At 39.5% G+C, this 23,913-nt stretch overlaps 2 protein-coding genes across 2 annotated transcripts; one reads left to right on the forward strand and one right to left on the reverse strand.

The window, feature by feature from the left end:
* Positions 1-1,806: 1,806 nt before the first annotated feature.
* nup133 (nucleoporin 133) lies at positions 1,807-16,719 on the reverse strand. Its single transcript, XM_079338520.1, has 25 exons — positions 16,455-16,719; positions 15,701-15,816; positions 15,485-15,588; positions 14,970-15,203; positions 14,554-14,724; positions 14,006-14,161; positions 13,030-13,100; positions 12,516-12,663; positions 11,861-12,011; positions 11,437-11,591; positions 11,150-11,241; positions 10,272-10,435; positions 9,529-9,623; positions 8,580-8,804; positions 8,376-8,498; positions 8,171-8,270; positions 7,719-7,982; positions 6,951-7,084; positions 5,758-5,916; positions 4,964-5,099; positions 3,972-4,090; positions 3,092-3,172; positions 2,947-3,011; positions 2,662-2,750; positions 1,807-2,058 (listed from the first exon to the last, which is right to left on the reverse strand). Exons 1-25 carry the CDS (start codon positions 16,556-16,558, stop codon positions 1,922-1,924), a joined length of 3,393 nt encoding a protein of 1,130 aa, XP_079194646.1. The 5' UTR covers positions 16,559-16,719; the 3' UTR covers positions 1,807-1,921.
* An 811-nt stretch (positions 16,720-17,530) lies between these two features.
* taf5l (TAF5-like RNA polymerase II, p300/CBP-associated factor (PCAF)-associated factor) lies at positions 17,531-21,434 on the forward strand. Its single transcript, XM_079338522.1, has 5 exons — positions 17,531-17,771; positions 18,237-18,378; positions 18,649-18,753; positions 18,964-19,724; positions 20,261-21,434. Exons 2-5 carry the CDS (start codon positions 18,240-18,242, stop codon positions 21,056-21,058), a joined length of 1,803 nt encoding a protein of 600 aa, XP_079194648.1. The 5' UTR covers positions 17,531-17,771; positions 18,237-18,239; the 3' UTR covers positions 21,059-21,434.
* The last annotated feature ends 2,479 nt before the right edge of the window (positions 21,435-23,913 follow it).

The raw sequence follows: 23,913 nt of genomic DNA on the forward strand, positions 1-23,913 counted from the left end.
CATGTTGCTTGAAATACTGTCATGTTTCCAAAAATGTTTCCTACTTTCGTGTGGAATCATCTTGTTTTATGAAATGTTGTGTTTTGGCCTGAAGTAGTGGTAAAGAACATTCAATAAAATATTCATGTTTAGTTTGAGTTGTTCTACAGTGGTCCCTCAGGGTTTAATCTCAACATATTCATTTTGAATCTGTTACTCAATCCTCTAACCTCTAACGGTTTTTACTAAACTCATGTTCGGATTTTTGATTGATTTACTTGAATTTATTATTGTGTCATGCACAGATAATATGACCAACCCCAAAACAAATGATTACATTTAACTTTTATTTCATTGATTTAACTGTTCATTTCAGAGACTTCTGCACTGAGCAGAGAAGGTAAATCTAGGACATTGCAGTAAAAAATGTAGGTGCGCTAACTGGGCTTTACTTTGGGCAGCTTTAATTGTGTCATTGCTGTATCCCTATTATCAGTATAAAACATTTTGATCCTAAACAAAATACTCTATGACTTCATTTTTTAAAAACTAATAAACAACCTCAAACTATCGAAGTCTTCCCGATGAAACTTCAAAAGAAATGATTCCTGTCCTTTCACAGAGTACACACACTACGATGATACAGATGTTTTTAGGATTCGTTTTATGACTAATGGTTTTCTACTTGTTTTAATCCTTTTTAGACCAGATACGTTTGTGAAATTTGGTATCTTGCTTGGAAATGAAATATTCAAAAAAAGTGCCTTTAATTTTGTATGTTTGACTTATATAAAGGGAGTTGACAAAGTATACTTTGTAGAGCAGTATGAAATGATCGATTTTTATTGAATACCTGTTTTTTAAAGACTCCGTTTTGATTTTCCAATAATCTAAACTCTGTTTGTTTGCAGTGATAGCTGAGCAGTAAACAGAGCTGATTTCCCTAATCTAACCTACTTACAATATATTTAGGTGAGCTACACCCCTGAAAGGATCCACAGTCTGTGAGCCAAGAAACAAATCTATTTGTAACCAACATCAATCCCTAGTCACTAAACAAGAGTAAGTCTTGACGAATGCAGGCCAAGTGTAAGCTCACGTTTCTGGAACTCTACAACTGATGGATGTGATATAACAGTGCAAGAAATCAGAGTAGCAAGTAAACTTAATATTAACCCTTTACCTGCCGTATCAACCTTACATGCAAGTTTTTTGTTTAATGCATCAAATATTTCATTGATTTAAATATTTTTGACACAGATCGCGAGGCACCGACTCTGTATACTAGAATAGTTCAGCTACTGCTCTGAATCCATTTAAATGATTTAAACACAAAATACTGAATGATATTAGAAAAATAATATTCTCCAAGATTGTGACTTTTAAAAAAAAGTGTACGTTAACTATGACACATTAGTTTTATGGATAATTAGTGATGATTTACTTTGTGACTGCAGTCTGGATCATTATATTAAAATAAAAATAGTTTCGTAAAAAGGATGAATAATTGCCTGTACATTATTCTCGAGTAGAAGTAAAAAGTAGCAAACATTTAACTTCTCAGGAAAATAAAGTAAACACTAATTTGTACTTTAGTTTTTTTTTTAATTTTTTTTTTTTTTTAACTACACCGACACTGAGCTTATTCAACTAATTACCTTACTTTTAAATGACTTCAGCAAGTGTGTGGATGCCATCTTTTTTTTCTTAAATTTATAAACCTCATGGGTTTGTGGGGCACAGGACATTTATGTGGCACAAGAATCCTCATCGCAGAAACCGTAGGTTCAAATGATTTATGTATTAATAAAAATATTCAAGTTTAGGTACAGAAATACAAATACATTTATTTAGAAAAGCGCACAAATCATACAAAACATGAAGATCAGAACAGAAAGGGAGAGCTGAAGTACAGGAGGCGTTACCAGGTGTGGAGCAGTCATCACATCTGAGCTTGAAGGTAATGTTCATAATTTGCTCGAAGTACGAACTCAAAGCAAGGTTTTGACTTCAGACTGCTCAGCTCGTCCAGATCCAGCAGCTCTTTGATGTCAGGCAGGTACGTCTGCAGAGGAACACCTGAAAATAAACAAATACTTTGTCATGTTTTTGTTGTAATCAAAAATAGATGAATTATGCGAGCTTTGTAACTGAAGTGCATGCCAGATTTGTAAATGGAGTACTGGAGTGGTATAATGTCCATTTTTTGCCCTGTATTCAAAGAATGAATAAATACAGTAAATAATATACTGGTGAGCAGAATACAGTTTGAAACAGCTTTAATACCTGCATGATATAAACATCATTACCATCTCATGCTCACTCTGTCAGTTCTGTACCTGTTGTGTTCACACACTAAGTTTTTAAGAGAGGTTTACTGGGAGAATGGTAGTAACACTTCTGGCTTTGGGAGGGATGGTTTGTTTGCGTTCACACATACAGCCCACCACAAGGATTTGGGGACATTTTCAGGACTTTTGTGAATGTGTGAAAAGACTATAAAAAGGTGCTGCTTTCTCCTTTTTTTCTTCTTCTTGTTGCTGTGTTTAATTACTCTGTAATAAAGTGATGTGCATCTAACCACCCTCCTTCAAGATGTAGTCATTTAAAATAATAATTGAGCTTCTACCTGTACTTTGCATTACATTTGAAACTCAGCTTTATGAGCCATCAATGTCTCACCTTCCTGAATGAGTTTGAGGAGGATTTTGACGAAGATGCTGTCCTTAGCAGCGTCCAGAGGGTCGTCTGTACCGTCAGCAGAGGACCAGCTGAGAGGAACACAGCATCAGAGTCAAGCAAGTAAAAATAATCAATAACAAACTTCCAAACAACTGTGATGTAAACTAAGCATTTTTACAAATCAGTGTTTGGATGTACAACAAGTATATCTTGTAATCTATTGACTTCTTCGTCGATTTTCTTTTTTGTAAAAGATAAAAAATAAACATGACAGATTGATCTTACTCGTCACTCCGCAGTGCTTTCCCAAAGATCTCACATTTCAACGACTCCAGGTCCACTTCGTCTTCCTGCAAACACGTAACATCCACATAAGTTGACTTTAAAACAGCAAAAAGCTGCTAAACCTCAGACAGACAAAAAAACCGACCTCGTTGATGTACTCGAGCAGATCCAGAGCCTTTTTGAAGTCATACTCGTTAGCTCGTCTGTTGTCGTCACAAATATAAAGCTGTGAAGAGGACGAAAACTGCAATGAGCCAAGGCTTTCCTTAATGCAAGAGTGTCACATGTTTTATTAAACATTTAAGGCAGTAATCTAAGTTCCAATGATTCAGTGTAAACAGGAAGTGCTTCTTCACATTACAGATTTAAATATTAGATATTTCCAGAAATCTCATCCTTCATTATCTTTAGAAAAACAAAAAAAAGACAACCATTTCAATTCAAAGAAGCATTTCTGGAGAGAAGTCAACCGTACGATCTCACAGAGAAACAGTATCTAGAAAAAGCTTGGGTGCTAAGGTTGTGTGTCCCAATTTGAAGAACATGCATTTGAGAATAAAGCGTCAACAAGCTGATACTGACTTCACATCTTCTTTAAAAGTAAGGATTTGACACGTCCACTGTTCCTTAGAGAAACACAATGACTACGGTACTTTTCTTTTCTGTGCATGTTTATATTAATGTTGGTATATTTTCAATAATTTTGGCACCCAGATCCCTTTACACTTTTTCTCTGTGGATTTTTCTTGTTAATTAACAGACTACTCAATCAAGTTTAAACTCCAAGTACTTTGAACTTTTAGTCCATGGATTTTTTTAAGTAGCTGGAAGGTTGCTTTAGTCTTATATCGTCTACTTTCAACTATGTTTTTGAGGAGTAAATCAAGCAGTAAAATAACCAAACATGATACACAACTGTGATACCTTATCTTATTACAACTTTGTTAAATACTTGTCTTGTGTCTCCATAAAAACAACGTGTCAGTTGATCTTAGTGATCCACAGACATGTTAGTAACCTGTTACCTGTATGAGGTTATGAGCGCTGAGCAGAGGCATGGTGTCGGGGTTCTGCTGCTTCTCCTCCAGCAGCTGACGGGGCAGAGTCTCCTGATGAAGCAGGAAGCGCTCCTGCTCCACGATGTCTGATTAGACAGATTAATGACAGCATAAAGTCAAGTTACAAAACCAGTCCCCCAATTCCACTGTGTCCTTTTTCAATGTTTAACAAAATGTTTTCTGGTTATTTATTTTTAGCAAAGTGGAGGAACATTTTCCACATTGAGTAAATAAATACTTTAACAAAAAACATAGATTATTAACTTGTACTTTTTTAAATCAATAAAAATAACGATTACAGAAAGACATGATGACAGGAGCACAGGTGTCTGCTTCATACAGGAGTATTTTCAGAATCAGAATCGGGTTTTATTTTATTTTTAAGTACACTCACACATATAAGGAATTAGACTTAGTGTGCTGGTGCAAAACATTTAACGAAGGAAATAAAACTAGCAAGAACTTAAATAATAAAATCTAAAATCTAAAAAACCAAAAGTACTAATGGTGTGGCTGACTTTTTACTTTGATTGTTTAAAAATGATATTATCACCCCAATATGGTATCTGCATCATCTGTAGTACTACTATTGTGAAAAGTTTATTGTTAATACTTTTTTCTACCCAAACAGGGGTCAATCATTTGTATAAACACATATTTTCACAAGCCACATAAAAAGATCTCAGCACTAGAAATACATCTCAGTTACTAAAATTTGTTTTTCTGAGGCCTCATCAACAGTGTGATCCTTTTTACTATAAAGACATCACACTAGTCCTCTAGAGCTGGGGTCACTGCATGAAGCCACTTCTTTGAGATCGTCTTCCTGTCAGCTTTTGTGTTTCTTGGCTCAGATTTCAAAATAAGTATTCATTATTTAGCATCTAAATGGACATTGTCCGAAATGCGAAGACAAAAAAAGGCGGCGTCTCTGATGGAGAACAACTGGTGTTTTTTACCTTCGACCTGTTTGTTGAGCTCGTCCTCCGGCAGGTTGGAGGCCAGCACCGTCAGCTTACTAAGAGCCAGCAACGTCTTCTTCTTCACAAAGTAACGAGTCTCCACATTGGCCTGACTGTAAAGCGTCTTGTGAGCCTGCAGAATTAAAATATAACATTTCAGCGACAGGAGCCCACAAAAAACTGAAGAAGAAAAGTTGCTCTATTTTAATTGTTTTGATTTGATTTGATTATTGCATCGTGCAGTCTCTCCAGCCCAAACTGCATTATAAAACACAATAATTAAGACAACACTAGAAACCAAAAGTAGACTCAAAACAATAATACCATTTAAGAGATACTGATGTTTTCTTCGTGGCTTTAGTCAACAGTTTAAATGTTGATTGAAAGTTAAATTAAAATAGCAAACAACAACGTTAAAAATTCAAGAAAATAAAAAGGCCTACAAGAGAGAGAAAGAGAAAGAATATTCTGATTTTGACTGCAAAGTGCTCACCGAAACTGGATCATACTATATTGACACTGCGTCTTTTGTTGAGGTATTGTATGTTGAAGTACATGGACAGTCCACACATAAACACAAACAGCAACAAGACTAGCTGCTGTCAATATACAAAAGTGAAGGGTCATCACAGATTTAGGTCTGTAGATGTTGTGAAATCATTACCCTTCTTAAAAAAATACATAAAAAAATAAAAATCAGTTTTTACATAGAATGAACACAAGTAAAAAAAGGTTAATCACAACTATTACGGTCATTGTGTGTGTGTGTGTGTGTGTGTGTGCCTCCATACACTGCTGTAGTCATGGACGTGGATGTGGTGTAGCCAGCTCAGGTGCTGGTGAGACTGCAGGAAGCTAGCAAGCTGCTGATGCTGAGCAGCTGGCTGAGACAGGAGTTTTCCCCTCTTCCCCTTTTCCATGTACCATCGGAACAGGAAGTCGGCAAAGTTCTGAAAGAATGAGACACCATCAGGACAAAGAGCATGTACAGTAAGAGAGCAACGAAGGCCCAAAAATGTCAAGTTAATTTACTTTAGGTGATTCAAAAAAATAAATAAATCTGTCTTTCTGCTCTTAATGACATCTTTTTTTTTTTTTTTAAGCTTTCTTTTTTATTGATTTTCTTACATGAACAAAGAACATGAGAACATCATGGGTGTCACAGGCAAAACATCATCATAGTCTCTACATATACATCACAGTATAGTGTTGTACAGTTCAGGGTGCATATACAATCCATCTTAATGGCATCTTATTAAATTTCTGTCTAGATTAAAAGGTTAATTTGTTTCATATCTGAAGAGTTGAAAAATGGTCAAATCTCACTGTTGTACTTCCCGCCAAATATGACATCCTTAAAATCATTATTTTAACAACTGAAACATATTAAGTTTACAAGTTGAGAGCAGAAAATAAACCACAAGAAACGTTGAATGTTTGTTTTCTTAAAATATTTCTTGAATCAATAAATCAAAAAGGATAGAACTTAATAAGTATGTGAAGCCCTAAAGCTTTGTAAAGGCTCATATGTCTTTTAGAAATCTGAGCCACATTTGTCTTATAATAGGTTCAAGGTTTATGCTGAATACTTTTCTTTATCATCATACGGATTTATCAGTGGGACCAATAAAAGATATATCATTATAAGCTTGAATGTTTTTCAATATCCTTTTTAATAGAATAATTCAATGATAATTGGTCCAGCAGAGTAGATTTTATAAAACTGGTTGAAATGATATGTTATTACATTTGTTCAACTCAAAGTTATTTCAGTAATTAGACAGCCTTCAATGTTCCCTTCTCATTAATGGTGCAAACTCGACATAGAAAAGGTTCCTTTCAGCTCCAAGGAATTTAAATTAGTATCATAAATGGCTACTGTTGGACGAAAAGAAATAAGATTGTGTTTGTGCTCCAGCATGCAGGTCATGTTTAACACAATTTGTTAAAAGTTGTCCATAAGTGTTTCTGGTTCTCTGTGTACCTGGTCTGCAAACTTGGTTATGTAGTGCTGCAGTCGGCTCTGGTTGTCTGTCTGCTCGCACATCTGAATCAGGATGTCGAAGTCGCAATACTTCTCAGCCAGCGCTGCCACCCACTGGTACTGACCCAGCTCCACTGCAACACACAACAACCTCACCGTCACAGCAGCAACACAAACCCAGTAAAAGATGTAGTGAATGAAGTGTTTGCAAAACAAAATACAAACAAAAAAATCCCATCAGACACAGGGGAGCAATAGACATTTAACAGGAATTTACTTAAAACACAATCTATTTCCATCACAGCTGCATTACATCTGCACTGCTGCTTACAAGTCAACATGCTCAATTCAAGTAGAGAGGGAAAGAAAAGGAGAAAAAAAAAGGAATGGGGTATGGCCGCATCATGTATCTTTTGTAAATATTGTGGAGTCCACTGTACAATTCTGAGCAAAAAAATCTGTTGACACAATAAAATAAGACGGAAATTAAAAAACATTGAAGTAATTTTGTCAAAGAGAGACGAAACAAAAAGGAATGACATCGAGCAAAGATGACTGAAATTCAACTTTTTTAACCTTTAATTGTCAGGGCATTGGTTAAGCCTTGCAGTTACTGCATGTGCAGACACATTTGTCATATGTCATCCCTTATTCTCGTCTCCCACTGTTTCCTGTACGTGTCTTCATTGTCCAGACTCAACTTTTTATTTGAAGTTAATATCATTATTAGACCCAGACAGATACGGTTTTGTCTAATCGTCCACTTACACAGGGGGGCGAGCAGGTCAGAACGGCGCTGGCTGTACTCCATCTCAAGGGTGTTGTAGCGATCTTGTTGGGCCCCCGAGGGCCTCTGATCCTGCATGGAGGTCAGCTGTGCCACGTATCCACCTAAATAGATGTCCAACAGCGCCACCAGCTGCTCGCAGAAGGCGCTGCGTAGCTCTGAGTCAGCATGGGGGTACACAGAGCGCAGGATAATCTCATGCTGGCGGGAGATAACTGTTCGAACGCCATCAACACCACCTGATGCTGGAGAAGGAGAGATCAGGTGGGAAACGAGGAGTTAACATTTATTGTACGAGAAAAACCCTTTTGTCTGCAACGACTTCTCCCAACCATTCTGCCTCGGTGTCGTTTACACACACGGCAGGTGTTACAGTCTTGTCTTGAACAGGCTACATATAAAGAGCTTAAAGTGCTCTCGTGAGTTAAGTTACCTGTCCACGGGATGTACTCAGGCTCTGCATTAGCGTTTTCTGAAGCTCTGTAAATGGACGACTTTGTCTCTCTGTAATGACCTGCAGCCTGAAGAACGTCCTGCAAACACACAGATTACATTCATCTGACCTCTATTTAATTTTTTCTTCACTGCACTGAATGAGCAAAATATCAACCCCTCATGATATCAGGAATGTTTTGTACCTTGATGATGTTGTTGACAGAGAGAACCACTTCTGCCCACTGCACCGAGTCAACCGGGTTCTCCTTCAGACTCCGCTCCTCCTCCTCCAGCAGACAATCAAACACCGAGGAGATCTGAGACACCTGTGAGAGCAGCATAATGATCGTTTATTAAGACCTCCACCAGACAGCAGGAGCAGCAGCAGCTCAGCGTCAGACACTCACCTCTCTGAAGAAGACATCGGCGGCCGTGAGGCTGGGTGGCACGGTGGCATTGTTCCTCTGCAGGGCGATGCTGATGGCTCTGTTCACCAGCTCAGCGTGTTTGGTGTGATGGTTCTTCAGCACGATAGCCGCCTGAAGCTTCTCAGCATGCTCGCACAACAGGAGGCGTGTTGCCATGGGAGATGAGCGAACCGTCACCTGGCTGAGCCGATCCAGCAGACCCACCTGACCGGGGAAAACATTGACTTCATCTCAGGATTTATTGAATCTTTATTGTGTTTACTGTGGAGCTTTAAGACGCCGGGTTACGTGCCTTAACTGATGAAGCTTTTAATCCAACCTATGCTGACTCAAGTATAAAGAAGTCAGTTTGTGTGGATTTAGTTAGAAGAGGGACCTTCTGCTCCTCTCTGGTGCAGGGTACATGCTGCAGGCTAAACGTAGTGTAGCGTGCGTGATACAGATGTGTAAGCCCCAATATCAAATAAAAAATATGTTATCTTCTTCTTTTCTCACCTTTACAAAACTGCCCATAACAAGTCTGGCAATATCAAAGGAATGCAATCCTGAAAGGATAGATCCTCCATGTTTACGATCAAACAAATTTTTCGTTCAATAGCACCACAATGTGGATATAATTATGAACTTTCCTACAATTTCACTGAGCCCTCCAGGGCTGAGAGGAGAGAACTTTATCCATCCCAAATCCTTCTACATGAATGAATAACAGTTTAAGAGTTTTAGACTAAGCCTGTTTAATACCATTAAAAAAAACATAAGTTCTGAATACTTAAAGAGATCAGCACAGTTCGAAAACAATATTTCTTTTATTTAAAATCAACACTGGCAGGCTTTGACACAAGGCTTCTTCTGAAGCTTTGTTCACCATCATTTGATAGATTGAAGCTGGATTTGTGAGTGAACAAGTATGAAGTGTTTCTGCGAGTACCTGGAGCAGAAAGTCCATGAAGCAGCCGTGGGCTTTCATCTTGTCTTCCAGCTGGTGGAGGATGATGAGGGAGGTGAGAGGAAAACCAGCACTCTCTGCAGGAACACAAACGATGAAATCAACACAAATCCAAAACAAATCTCTAATTTGGTCTTTGTTGTTCATGATGAAGATTATGTGAATTTATTTCAGTGTTTTCTGCATCTATTTTCTTCTTAATGTCTTAAGGAGACATTTTGTTTAGAGGTCTTTAGTTGAAAATCATTAACAGTTCTTCAAAGGTGTCTCGAGGACACACAATATATTTATAAGTCAGGTTAATACTTTTTTTTTTTTTTATAGCTGAGGGAAAGTCTTTTATAAAGCATTCCTATTGTTAAAACGAGTATCTGGGTTATTGGTTTGACACAACTTAATGCACCATACACTAAAATAGCTTTTCAAATTTAAAAAATACTTTTAGTGTACTTACGGAAAAAACAGACAGCGAGTTTTCTGTGTTTTTTTTACATTTCCCTGTTTAACATTATCAAGCGAAATTTGTTGGTAAAATATTCAAATCTTAAAGCAATACATGAGAAAAAGTTTTAATATCTTTCAATTGATTAATATACTGTCCTAATTCAGCATTATCGTGAAATGCTACACAAGCCAGCTATCAACCTGATGACAGTTTTATTTTATTTTTTAGCTTCATTAAGGATAGACCCCTCGCCCTCTTTCTCTTATCTCCTGCTCCTCACCGTCAGGGACAGACTCTGCCCAGCGGGGGTCCGAGGCCGGATAATCGTCCACCAGGTCGAGGTTTATTCGAATCACCACTCCGTCCAGCTCGGCTCCCTCCTCCCCGTCAATGTCAACCGGGAAGAGCTCGTCTGTGACCGTCTGAGCGCCCACCAGATCATTCCTGACAGAGGAAAGAGTATCATAATACTTTATTGTACATTTTTATTTTCTATCAATAATCATAGAGATATCAAAATAAATTAAAACATGTGGGGCCTGATATTTAGCCACCATTCACCAGTCTTAGCCTCTCCTTTAAATCATACCATCATACCACCAGCAGTCAAGCTCCAGGCCGGAGCCCTTACATCGCCTCTCGACCCCTCATCACTGATCTCAACCATCCCTACAACAATCCCCTCTAAATATATCCCCCCCCTCTCGTTTTTACTACCATCCTATTTAAACACTGTCTTCCTTTGTCTCTTAGTTTTTGTCTTTTTGTAATGTTTATGCTAATTTGTTTAATTCCTTTCATCGTATTACTGCAGAGCTGTCTTTACAGTCCTCCCTCACTATGTTTTTTTTGTTTCAAACTGTCTTGCACTTGTAATGGTTTCACCTTTGTTTTTGTTTTGTTTTTTAATTAAAAAAAAAGAAGAAGAAAGAAATGAGGTGAAAAAAAAAGTTTTACATGTTTATGAGAAACTTGAGGTTGGTCCAGGGGAGAAGAAACTGTCTGTATTGATGAATCTTTAACAGATGTTTTGTTGTTTTTTTAAGGATTTGTATGGTTATGAGTTCACTCAATTTATAACCAATAACCAATAAGCAATATCAAATCAATTCTTTCAATCATACAAAATATGAATGTAAAACAAGTAGTTGGTTTTACCGACAAAACTGCAGGAAAGCTGCCTTCAGGTGTTTGGTTTTGTCTTCCTGAGCTATGGGCTCTGCTCGCCCCGGAGTCTCCATGACTGAAACCTTCAACACAGAATTAGAAATTCATTTTACAGATGGTCACAATTTACTACATAATTACAAGTTTAAAGATCTTTTTCTTGACTTCATTAGAATTAAAGTTGTTTTTTTTTTAAATAGGCTTTTAGTTTATGTCTGCATGATTGTTCTGGTAAAATGTGTCACTCTGCAGGTCTGGTTCTGAGTTTTGAGTTTTACATCTGGAGCTGCAGCTAGCGAAGAGCATAGGGAGTCCTCCATGGTCTCTGGCAGGATGGAGGCACTCTCTCGGGCTACTACCGCCACCAGGCCGCTGTTCAAGGAGAAAAACACTGGCAGGTTGGCACAGCAGCCTCCTCCACGAACCCCATCACCTGCACAAGAACACAAAAAGGAAATATTAACCAGGGCTCACAGAGAAATGGAGGTGGGTGGGTAGGCTGCACAGTGCACAGTGGAAGGCTTTGACTGACGTGTGTGCATATGCACCCAACAGCGGTACAGAGTACATCGTCTCTTCGGAGTCTCTGGGTGCAAAAGGCTCTGGACATTGTGGGACTGTCTTGGCTGACACGCCGTTTTCATGTCACTTTGTGATTTATAGCCAGTATTAAGCGAGAACTTTATTCTTGTATTTCCTCACCTGCTGAGTTAAAGCTGATTTTCTCATCAGGTAGTCCTCCTCTGCTGGTTCCCGTCCAGCAGCTGAACACCAGCTCCTCATTGTAAAGGAAGGCAGTGGAGCCGGGGCAGGGTGGCAGCACCAGCCGGGTTGCCTGCAGGGCCTCCTCACTCTAAGGGAAAAAAAAAAAGAAAAAAGACTGGGATAAAGCTCAACTGTAACTTGCAACTTTTCTCCAGCTTTGAAACTTCCAAGGATGATCTACAGGTGGCTATGAACAAACCAGATGTGTGATACAGTCTGACCACCATATTGTGTACATACATACTGTACATCTATGTGTACAACTCCAATCTTGTCACACATAGCCCTATTGCACACAGTGTATACTGTACATATTGCACATGTTTAGCATACATTATTAGTTTAATGGATATGTCTAAATTGCACAAAAACAATGCATCTGTCTGAGTTGGGGGTTTTTTCATTAAAAACAAGAAAAAAACCTAATATCAGAAGCCTAGCCTAGCTGCATTTTTAGTTGCCGTGGTTTTAAAACAGATATAGATAGTGTTATAATAATTCTGGTGTCATATCCAAGTTTAAAATTCTAGTACTGTAATAACAACCTCTAACCATAATAAGTGCTATGAGCACTATTAGCATGACGACTCACTTGGAAAGGGACACTGTACTTGGTGACCTCCACTGTAAAATGGTCGGAGATGGCAGTTCCGTTGTCCTGCAGGGTGACCAGGCAGAAGTAAGCTAGACAGGGAGTGTCTGAGGGGTGCCAGGCCGCAGCCAAGACCACCAAGCCAGCTCTGAAAAACACACACCACACACACGGTTACTCAGTTTGAACTGAGATAAACTCTGTATATACTATTATTGAGCCAGAAATGCATTAGCTAGACCACCGGCAGTGTAGTCAGATGCCTTGATAAGAACATACATAAGAGGTTAAGAAGAAGTTAATTCTACATTTTGAAAAATGAACCTTTACATTTTAACAAGACTTTTCTTACACAGATAATTAGAAGCTTCTCCATGAGCAAGCCGGGTAATCTTCTTTTGTGCTCTTATGAAGCCGCTTTATACTCTTTTCTGCGTATCAGTAAGTAGATAACTTAAATTCTAAAAAGTCACGCAGTGCATAAACAAATCTCACAGAAAACGAACACACTTACTGACTGAGCTTCATATCGAGGTACGCCACGTTGACTCCCTCCTTTATTTCCTCGTAGTTGCTCTCTGAGCCCTGGTAGGGGAGGGAAACAGTTTTCTAAACCTTTTCTCCACATCATGTGATTTTACTTGTAAAATATTCCTGGAAAAGTACATTTTTTATACTAAATGTTATAAAGAAAAGTTAAAAAAAACAAAAACTAATCAACAACCGTTTCAAAAACCTAAATATTAAAGTTTTACCTTCTTAAACGTGACAATGTGGGGCTATTTCTTCCTTATGCAATGGCATCTACTTGAATAACTTGAAATTTTGGACTGTTGTTGAAACCATCATAGTGTTGGTATACATACAGTAATTATTTACTGAAGAAGCCTGAGTGACATCACACATCTGTTACTGCATGGGGATTTGGAAGCTCATAGAGGTAGCCATGTGGCAAATGTTGTCTCAACGTGTTTTTAATTCAGTCTAACGATAAGCTGAGAGCTGGAGCTGAGGCGAGTCTTAAGCCCCTTGACTTACTGCTACATTGTGCTTCCTATCAAGCAGGTCAGACATGCACCTAAATGTAAAAGTCATAGTGTTATCCTTCATAAAATCTAAATCAAAAAATGTCACTGTCGGTGGCGCCGATAGCGCAGCGGCAGCGCGCGCACCATGTTGCGAGGCTTTGCTCCTCGCGCGGGCGGCCCAGGTTCGCGTCCGGCCTGTGGCCACTTTCCCGCATGTCTCTCCCCACTCTCTCCCTGTTTCCTACTCTATCCACTGTCCTTTCATTAAAGGCAAAAAGGCCAAAAATAAACCTTTAAAAAAAAAAAAAAATGTCACTGTCCCCATACAGTGTAGGCCAATAAAGACAATAACTAACCAGGCCATACAGTATACTATATCACATTCATTGTTTACATTGTAACAGAGGATTTTGATTCAGGCATAGAAACAGAATAAATGATCCCTTGTATCTTTGTACTGACCCAGATCGCGTCTGCAATGCTCTCTGTCAGAGCTCTTTGTGCATCCCAGCTGAAGATCTGGTGCTCCCAGCTGTCGTCCAGCTCCCATTTACTCACACTTGACCTGGTCAGTGTGTACAGACAGCTGGCTCCGCCCAACCACAGCACACTATGAAGCTGTAGCCACAAACATGAACAGTGTAGTTGTTGGTAACTGAAGAAAAACATTATATTGACAAATCACACCATCCATCTGTACAGAGATTAGAGTCCATAATCAATTTCCAGATCTGCCACAGCACTTAATATTTATTTCTCTCTGTACACCGACTCTTATTTAAAATATGAGAAGTTTTATTACATCCCTATCTAAAAACAAACAAGCAAACAAACAAATAAGACCAAATATTTCAGATGATGGTACCCAGCAGTCATCTCATATACTTCTATAACAAAAAAATACATTGAAATTGTATATTTACTTTGGTGTTTAAAAAAATGAATTAAAAAAATCTCAAACTTTTTTCCTAGGCCATACCTCTCTGTCTTACCCTTCTACTCTGACTCACCGTGTCGTTTGCTGGCGGGGAGAGCATGCCGAACAAGCTGGAGACACGGCGTCCTATGCCTGAGAGCATCCCCTGACCCTGCTGCAGGGCTCGGTACTGCAGCTTCCCAGACGAATCTGCAGTAGCTCTTAACAGCCGACTCTTCTCCAAGGTCAGGACAAAGCTTCCACCCTGAGAAGAGAGAAAAGTACAGAAATAAAGACAGGAAAAAAGCAGGAATGTCCCATTTCTTTAAAGATGGAAGTTCAGACTGTGAAAGCTCAATATTTTCCTTTGGTTTTATTTATGTTCTCTGGGAAGCATTAACAAAAATGCACCATAGCTAAACTCACACAGTTGCACTTATTTGTGGCTGATGTGTCAGAGAGAGTATGGTAACCAATCACCTACCAGGTTATTTCAACAAATGTACGTACTCTGACAGCAACAACAAAGTTGCACAGATCTCCCAGGTCCATATCTGTCTCTGTGTAGTTTCCTTCCTGTGACAGACTTGTCCACAAGCGAGCCGTTCCCTCAGCAGACACCGCCAAGACAGAGATGGACTGAACAGTGGCCGTCTCCAGAGGAGCCGCAGACATCACAGCCACGAGGTCCGCTGTGTAGTTGTACTCACTACTAGGCAGCTGAAGCTCCTTACACACTGACAACTGAAGGAAAACACACAGAGTAGTTGGATTTTAAGACTTACATCTTGCCACTTATTAAATCTGACAGATTGTAAGAATCACTAGATGTGTGATTAAAACTCAAGATATGACAGAGCAACTTGTCATAACTCGCATACAATACATTTAAATAGGTAAACAATTATTTAAAATGTGAGATGGTACTCTTGAAAATACCCTTCATTGTATTATTTAATTTCTACAATGGGAAGCAGTCATCATTTTAATACTTGCAGTGGGAATGTATGTATATTGATAAGTACCTTTGCCACAGCAGTCTGGCAGATCTTCCAGATGATCAGACTCTCGCCGCAAACCATCCACGCCCAGCCACTCTCATCCACCTTCACTGAGATCTGGTCCTCAGCTAAAGGCACCAAAGCACACACAAAACGGATCAGAGACAATAGTAGAGCTTTTGAAAACCCATTAAACTGGAACTCATAGCAGAAAAATAAATAAGATAAAATTTTCTTTACCATCTGCCATCGTCAACGCCTCCATCACTTTGACAGGCAGCGATGAGCCGAAGGTTTGCACATCATAGTTGATGCATTCTGCAGCTGCATGGCTCTGTGCTCTGGTGGGTGTTGACCTGAAGCAGAGAGATTTAGCATAACGCAAAGAAAATGCAAGCCAACTCCTACATACCGTCTAAAATGCAAAAATAACAATTGCCAATCCAGTTGTGCATTTTAGGCAGTGTCTGCTCCTTGACTATTTGTAAGAGATATCAGCCTAACATTTGCATTTTTACGGGACACCAAAATGACTTGGAAACACGATAGTTTGGGTGAGAATATGAATTAAGATCCGTAGGGGTTTTTTTTTAAGTTTCTTTACTTATTGATACAATAGATCATTAAAAATGGCATAGTTTTAAAACACTTGTGTTTCAAAGTATTGAAAATTTCGACAATCCTATTTGCAACCACATTGCGGTGCGCTCGAGAAGTGTTACATGTTTAGCCCACCCTGATTGATTTTGATATATACAAAGAGTGAATTATCTTTATTTAGGTGTGTGTGTGTGTGTGTGTGTGTGTGTGTGCGTGTGTGTGTGTGTGTGTGTGTGTGTGTGTGTGTGTGTGTGTGTGTGTGTGTGTGTGTGTGTGTGTGTGTGTGTGTGTGTGTGTGTGTGTGTGTGTGTGTGTGTGTGTGTGTGTGTGCGTGCGTTAAAACTTTGAACTGTCAGTATGTAGGCTCCTAGAAACAGTGTGCAGGTTCACTCACCTCGCCGTCCTGCGCGGTGAAAACAGCAGGCTGCTGCTTTTCCTCCCGGTGGTCCTGACCGGCTGTCTGCGGCCGGAGCCGGAGGCGCTGCGGGGGCTAAACATGTCTGCTATGATACCCCGTACTGCTTAACAGTCGAGGGAGATTTATCAACTTTAAACAAAAAGATCTCCCGACAACACCTACAGCTTTCAGCAGAATATCTCCATACAGCGCGCGGTGCTGTCGCTTGAAATATACGTCATCACTAGTTCAATGGAAAATCCCGCCCATCGGTGTTTTTTGTTTTTATACAAAAAGTAATTAAATACGGTAAATAAATACAGTAAATATCAGCGTGACCTATGAAGGTGACACAACTATCATCATGATTAAAAAAAACAATGAAGTAGAACGTGTGGGGAGGTAAAAACAGACATGTTAGAGTGCAGAGACCTAAAACACAAGATGCATAAATAAAATATTTTTTAAAAAGCGTCTTTACTTTATTCAAAGTTAATGATAAAAATATGTATCAGTATTAATAATCCATTAGTACAGGAACCAAACAAATTTATAGATTTCATTTAAGTCGTAGTTTTCCTGTGATAATGACTAATGTGCTGTTGTTCTTTAAAATACTGGATAATATATCTTGTTATGTCGGGACAACAAAGCTGTTTTCACAGTCATGACAGGTTAATTCCTAAGAACTTGAAACGAGTGAAATAAATGGTGTACAATAAAAGCAGAGTTGTTTTCCTGGTTTTAGTTTTAGTTTAGCGAGTAAGATTTTCAGAAAACAAAATACCCATTACCACAGGACAAATGTAAGATATAAAAATGTATAAATCCATGTTTACGAAGGACTTCCATATTTATGGGGTATTAGTATTGACACACGTTAATATGATGACGCTGATATATGAACTGAACTGTAGTGTTTATATCAATAAGTATCCATCCTTTGTGTGGACTACAAATAAAGTAATATTATTACATGATGGTAATAAATACTTTAATACTTATCCCAAACATAACCTAAATAAACCTAAATAACTTTCGTGGGTGATTAAGACCTGGCTAGTTGATCGTCGGTATATATACCGCTAGGAGGATGAGTAGATTGACGATAGCGCTTCCTGATCACAGATGAAAGCGGCGGCAGAAAGCTAGCTCAGCTAACATAGCGTGATTTGATGGAGTCTGACCCGGTGGGCGGAAAACCACGATGGAGCGGCACAGACTGTCAGCAGCGTAGTCCCGTTTGGAAACATTATGATATCCTTAGTTTGATATCATCAGTTTGCAAACAGTAGCTGTGGACGGTGATATGCAGTGAGTATCGATTATTTACAGGAAACGGATCAGTCCCGCTAAAAGTTCAGAGACACCAGGCCCGCTGTGCTAAGTTAGCAGGTTAGCATAGTGTATCCTTCTCATGTGGAAATCTTTTAGTCTGGATTCATGTGCAGACTGGTTGTTGTTTCAGACAGACTTTTCGGAAATCAGAGAGGGCGTTTTCTTTGTTTAAGGCCTGAACAATCACGTAAGCTTCATCCTTTACGAGCTAATTAGCTACTTGAAAGATGCTGTGCTCAAGAGGATTAATTCTGTCATGGGGACGATGAAATGTTGACATTATGCATCCTTTTTTGACTGTATGCATTGTCTGTTTAGGATACTCACGTTTAAAGTTCGTTGTTATCGATGATCTTTTTAATGCATGTAAAAGTAGTGTGCAGGTAACATCTCCTGAAGTTGTCTCGGGTGTATGTGACACACAGCTGCAATGTTTTACAGGTTATGAAGCGGGTTCGAACTGAGCAGATCCAGTATGCCGTGGCTCAGTACCTGAAGAGGAGGCAGTATGTGGACACTGATGGCTCCTTGAAAGGAGCTAAGCTCTTCCAGACAGCTGAGGAGATGGCTGCAAGTCTCACAGGTGAGCACACGTTGCAGAGGAAGGTAGAGCTACAAATAAGCATGTTGCTAATAAACATATCAAGAAATAATAAACGACATCTAATGATTTCTAAACTACCCTTCGGGTTGTTGTTGTTTCAAGCAACCATCTTGATTAAAATGCTTCTGGTACTTTTAGGTATTCTAATATCATAAGATGTTAACCGCCTCTAAAATTGTCTATTCTGCATTATATCAAATGTGTGTGTATATCCATCCCCTTTCCCTCTTTTTTTGCATCTATGAGCAGTGCAGACAGAGTCAGGATGTGCCAACATCGTCTCTGCTGCACCATGCCAGTCCGACCCACAGCAGTATGAGACCCAGTACAGCAGGCTGCGCACCTTTCTGTCAGGTATCACCTTCACAGTCCAACTGCACAGGCCCAACATACCTTATATTTCTTGCTTATTATACCCAATGTTAGCAGCTTAAGTGTCATTTTTCAAGTAATTTTGAAACAAAGCATATCCCAAATCATTTGTACTTCTTATTTTCAATGTTCCATGATTTTGTTCAATACTACAAAATCCTTTTTTTATGCCTTTCATCTCCACTACATCAGAAACCGACATACTCTGGGCAAAGGAGGTGAGCAGCATCCTGTACCCACTCTTCGTTTACCTCCATCTGGACATGGTGCAGTGCGGCCTGAAGGGGGCAGTTGACGGCTTTTACAGCCGTTTCCACGGTGCTTTTCTCCAGGAAAGTGAGCAGCGCACCATCATAGAGCAGCTCCGCCATGTACTCACCACTCAGGACATAGCAGCAAACCCCAAGCTGAGCGCTTTCCTCGAGCACAAGTATATTGTTCATTTGACGGAGCCGGCTTACAGCTACCTGCTGCGTTACTTGCAGAGTGAGGACAACAGTGCACTCTGCAGGGCAATAAGCACACACCTGCAGGTAGAGGTCACTGCTTCAAGGCGTACAGACTACCAGCTGTACGGAGCTGCAGGAGGGGTAGCTGCAGCCCCCAACTCCACCTCATCCTGGGCGGGAGTAGATGGAGCGGAGGCCAGGGAAGGGGTGGAGGTCCCGGCAGGGATCTCACAGAGTGAGGCGGCCCTTGAGACTCTGCAGGACTGCATTAAGAAAGTCCGTGAGGGCCCCCCCACGCTCACAACCGTGTGTTTTTATGCTTTCCACCACACGGAGCAGATGTTGAACACGGCTGAGGTGTCAGCTGACAGCCGGCTGCTGAGTGCAGGTTTTGACAGCTCCACCGTGAAGCTGTGGAGCCTCAGAGCCAGAAAACTGAAGGCTGAACCGCATCAGGCTGATGTGTCGCTCATCCACCTGGCCTGTGATGTGCTGGAGGAGGAAGTGAGTTTACTTGAGGGAAAGATATGATGTAAATGTTGCTCTAAATGTTTTTGGTTTGAGTTACAGCATGTTTACTGCATGTGTGTATCCAGTGCCCGTATTATTATAATGTATGTAATATCTATTTTGTATTTGGCATTTGAATCTGTTTTCCAATAATATTTTTCAACAAGATTTGCAAAAAAAGTTAAAGTTTGATCCAGAATTACTTCTTCCAATCCCTGATGATGACTGAAAACTGTTTCAGTACTAATAGATATTAAATTAATTCATATTTAACTTGAAAAGGCAAAACAATAAATATTTGTATATTTGCTTCCTGCTGTAAATGACCAATTATTAATTTGACACAAATAAGTCATATTTTAGTGTTTTTTTTCCCCTCATCCTTCTGATAAGTTTAAGATTGTGATATTACGACATCACTTATACAAAGTTTCCTTTTGTTGAGAGATTTAAACTCACCTTTTGTTATTCAAACTGGAATTGCTGTTTTTTGTTTTGATGAATCGAGTAAAGCTGTGCTTTCTCCTCAGGTGGACGAAGAGGACTGCTCAGGCAGCGAGATAAAGACTCTGCGAGGTCACAGCGGCCCTGTGTTTCGTACTGCCTTCCTGACGGACAGCTCTGGCCTGCTCTCCTGTTCTGAGGACACGACAATCCGTTACTGGGACCTCAGCAGTTTTACCAACACGGCGCTCTACCAGGGCCATGCCTACCCGGTGTGGGACGTGGATGTCAGCCCCTGCAGTCTTTACTTTGCCAGCGGCTCCCACGATCGAACGGCCCGTCTCTGGACTTTCTCACGCACCTACCCACTGCGGCTCTATGCCGGGCATCTCTCTGACGTCGATTGTGTCAAATTTCACCCAAATTCTAACTACCTGGCTACAGGCTCCACAGATAAGACTGTCCGTCTGTGGAGCACCCAGCAGGGGGCGTCAGTTCGCCTCTTTACAGGCCATCGTGGCCCTGTGTTGTCGCTTGCTTTCTCTCCTAATGGGAAGTACTTGGCATCTGCTGGTGAGGACCAGAGGGTGAAGCTGTGGGACTTATCATCAGGGACATTGTTTAAAGACCTGCGAGGACACACGGACAGCGTCACCAGCCTGTCCTTCAGCCCAGACAGCAGCCTGGTTGCCTCGTCGTCTATGGACAACTCAGTTCGGGTTTGGGACATTCGGAACTCCCACAGCGGGACGCCAGCCGACGGCTCGTCCAGTGAACTTGTGGGACTCTACACTGGAAACACCAACAATGTGCTGAATGTCCAGTTCATGGCCTGTAACCTGCTGCTGGTAACGGGAACTGCACAAGAGAAAACAGAGCAGTAGCCTAAGCTGTCTGCTGCTATGTTTGTTTGTGAAAAGTTACCATATCTTTGTTTGAAGACTTTGCAGACAGACTGAGAGGCCTCATGTCACCACTTTCACTTGCTTCAGACTTTTGTTTTTCTTGTTAGTTCTTGGCATATAAAAGAAGCAAAGTACTCCACAGGTTTAGTCCCTTTGCCCAGCCGCATATGTTCATTTACAGATAAACTATAATTTGTCTTTGATAGTATTTTCTATTTTTGTGTTTTCAGTAATGTCAGTGTAAAATAATCTGTTTGACCTGGAGGTCAAAAACTGTTTACTCTGCTGCCATGCACAATTATCTATAAAGGCTGCAATGTGTCTGATAATAAATAACTCTTATCGTTCAATTTTACCCTGAAAGGAAAGAAACTTGTGTATGTTGTGAACATGAATAAGTATTTAAAGATGAACTGGTGGACAGGAGGACTGAAGTAAATAAGAGATACACCACTCAAGTGTTGGTCTGCCCCCTGAAGTTATCCAATTCAGCTAACGTTATGGAATTTCAGATACAAATAGAGGCTAGAAGCTGAGACTCACGTAGTTGGAGTTTGGTTTTGTTACTGAAGCAAAAAAGGGAAAATAGAAGGGAGAAAAGTGTTTCTGTTCTTTTCAGCCAAATCAGATTCAACTGACATTGTATTTTGAGATTGTCTTTACAGTTCTCGACTGTCCAGAGACAGTACTTACTTTTTTTTAAATATATTTTGATGATCTATTAGATGCACAGGAAAAGAAATCCTGCTCCTGAGTATTTTTTACCGTAACATGCAGCAAGTCAATTTCCTGTTGGACAAATCTGCATGTATCTGAACTTTCAGACATGTAGTTCGTCAGCGTTGGTTGCATTGTATCGGCTGAGGTCAGAGAGTGTTGGAGGGAAATAAAGAGCGAGAAAACAGCAGAACAGGAACATTACGTTCTTATTGGTTTGTCTCTGATTGTCTTGTTGTAGGTTTTGATAAACAAGTTGTCAAAAGCTTTGCTGGGGATATTTCTCACAATTAAAGGATTTATGGTTAATAATAGAGCTGTATCAAATGTGCAATGCTTGGAAAGTGTAAATATTCTGACCTGTAATATTTTGACCAAGAAATTGCCGTTGAGTTTGTGCTCAAGAAAAAAAGGAGGCTGGTTTAAACAATGAATTTGGATCCGTTTAATATATTCGAAGAACAAATGATTTACAAATTAGTGTATTAAAGCAGGAATTGGATTCGAATACAAATATACAGGGATTTGAATGAAGTATAGAACTATTGAGGCAGAGAAGAGATCAAATAAGTTAACTAAGCTATAAAGGATGAGGTGTATTATAATAGAAAATATAAGAACTCAGAGCAAACTAGACTGCTGCTGGTGAACTCATTTAAACTATCAGTTATAAGCTTTCTAGAAACATTGCATCAATGGGGTTAAAAAGACATTCATAAAGCAGCTTACTCTTGTGTTAACAGGTTTTGTCTTAACAGAATTACTGTGTTGAGGTCTGGTGTAATACCTAAGCATCCTAAAGCCTGTATTAATTTGAAAGAAGAAGAAAGACAAAACACACCGTGGGATATCGCTAAAACAGCAATAAGCTGCTCTTAAAATCACATTCTGAAATTTACAGCTCTGAGAATTTGACAAACCACAACAAATGTATAAAGCAAAATATTAGTTACTTCCAATTTATATCCAATAAAAACTTCTACCTTTTTTACTTTTACTTTTACTCATTGAATAAATACTAATTCTGTTAGAGAAAAATGTTAAACAAGGAAAAATAAGTGCTACTGATAGAGACATTAATTTAAACACAATTATGATAAGAAACGATATTCCTAAAGATTCAAGTTGGCATTTCTTAGCTTAGTGCTGTATTTCCCCCCTCTGGACTGTCATAAGCCAGATTTGTTTTCACACATGCGCTTCTGAAAATGTCAGATGGTTTAGCCCTGAAATCTTCTTGAGTTGCTTATTTATACACGTCTTCTGAAATATTCAGACGGGAAGGTTGTGTGCTCAGGAAGTCAGACATGACGTAAAAATGATCCATCAATGTGGCAGACAATGAACAAATATGATGATAGTTCTTTTCCTTTATATACATTTTTCACGTCATTGAACCAGTTAACATTATCAATAAAAGAGCAGGGATAACATACTGGTGAACAGAAAAGACTATGAGGCAGCTTTATTACAATCTAACCCAACCAGTCGCATGATGTCATTTTCATTGCTCGCTTGCTTGGTGTTAATTTTTCTCAATACTACTTGCTGTGTTCCCTAACATCAAGCAAGAATTTTTTGATTAAGTTTAGGTAAAAAAAATTGTCTGCTTATCAGCTACGACAATCTGAAATGTTCTTTTCAGGTGTTTTTCGCCTGCACGTGTGCAAACGACTACTAACCAGAAGCAGGTGATTTAAGGCTGCAGATAGTCTCCTTTTTTTTTTTTACAAATGCAAATCATCAATAATCAATGTAACACTTTTATTTTTAAGAATACTTTTCTGCACTATAGTATTGCTTCTTTTACAAAGTAATAATTAACCTCACTAGGGTCAGCAAAGAAAAAAGCAAATAGACATTTCTGCATTTCTGTATTGTTAGGGCAGAACTCTCATAAGCCATTTTATAAAGGCTGACTTTAAATTAAAGCATAAGGGACAAGCAATCATCAGAACTGTTAATCATAGAGAACAACATCTGTAAATAGACAGTCATGTTCGGCTATGTGAGGAATCCTGTGATAGTGTAGCAGGAATGTGGATGTTGTAGCTTTCAGAAAGGAGCACTGAGTCTCATACTGATGTGGGTGGGTGGCAGGGTGCAGCAGGGATGAC

This window comes from Symphodus melops (genome assembly GCF_947650265.1).
Source record: "Symphodus melops genome assembly, chromosome: 2".
Classification (NCBI taxonomy): Eukaryota; Metazoa; Chordata; class Actinopteri; order Labriformes; family Labridae; genus Symphodus; species Symphodus melops.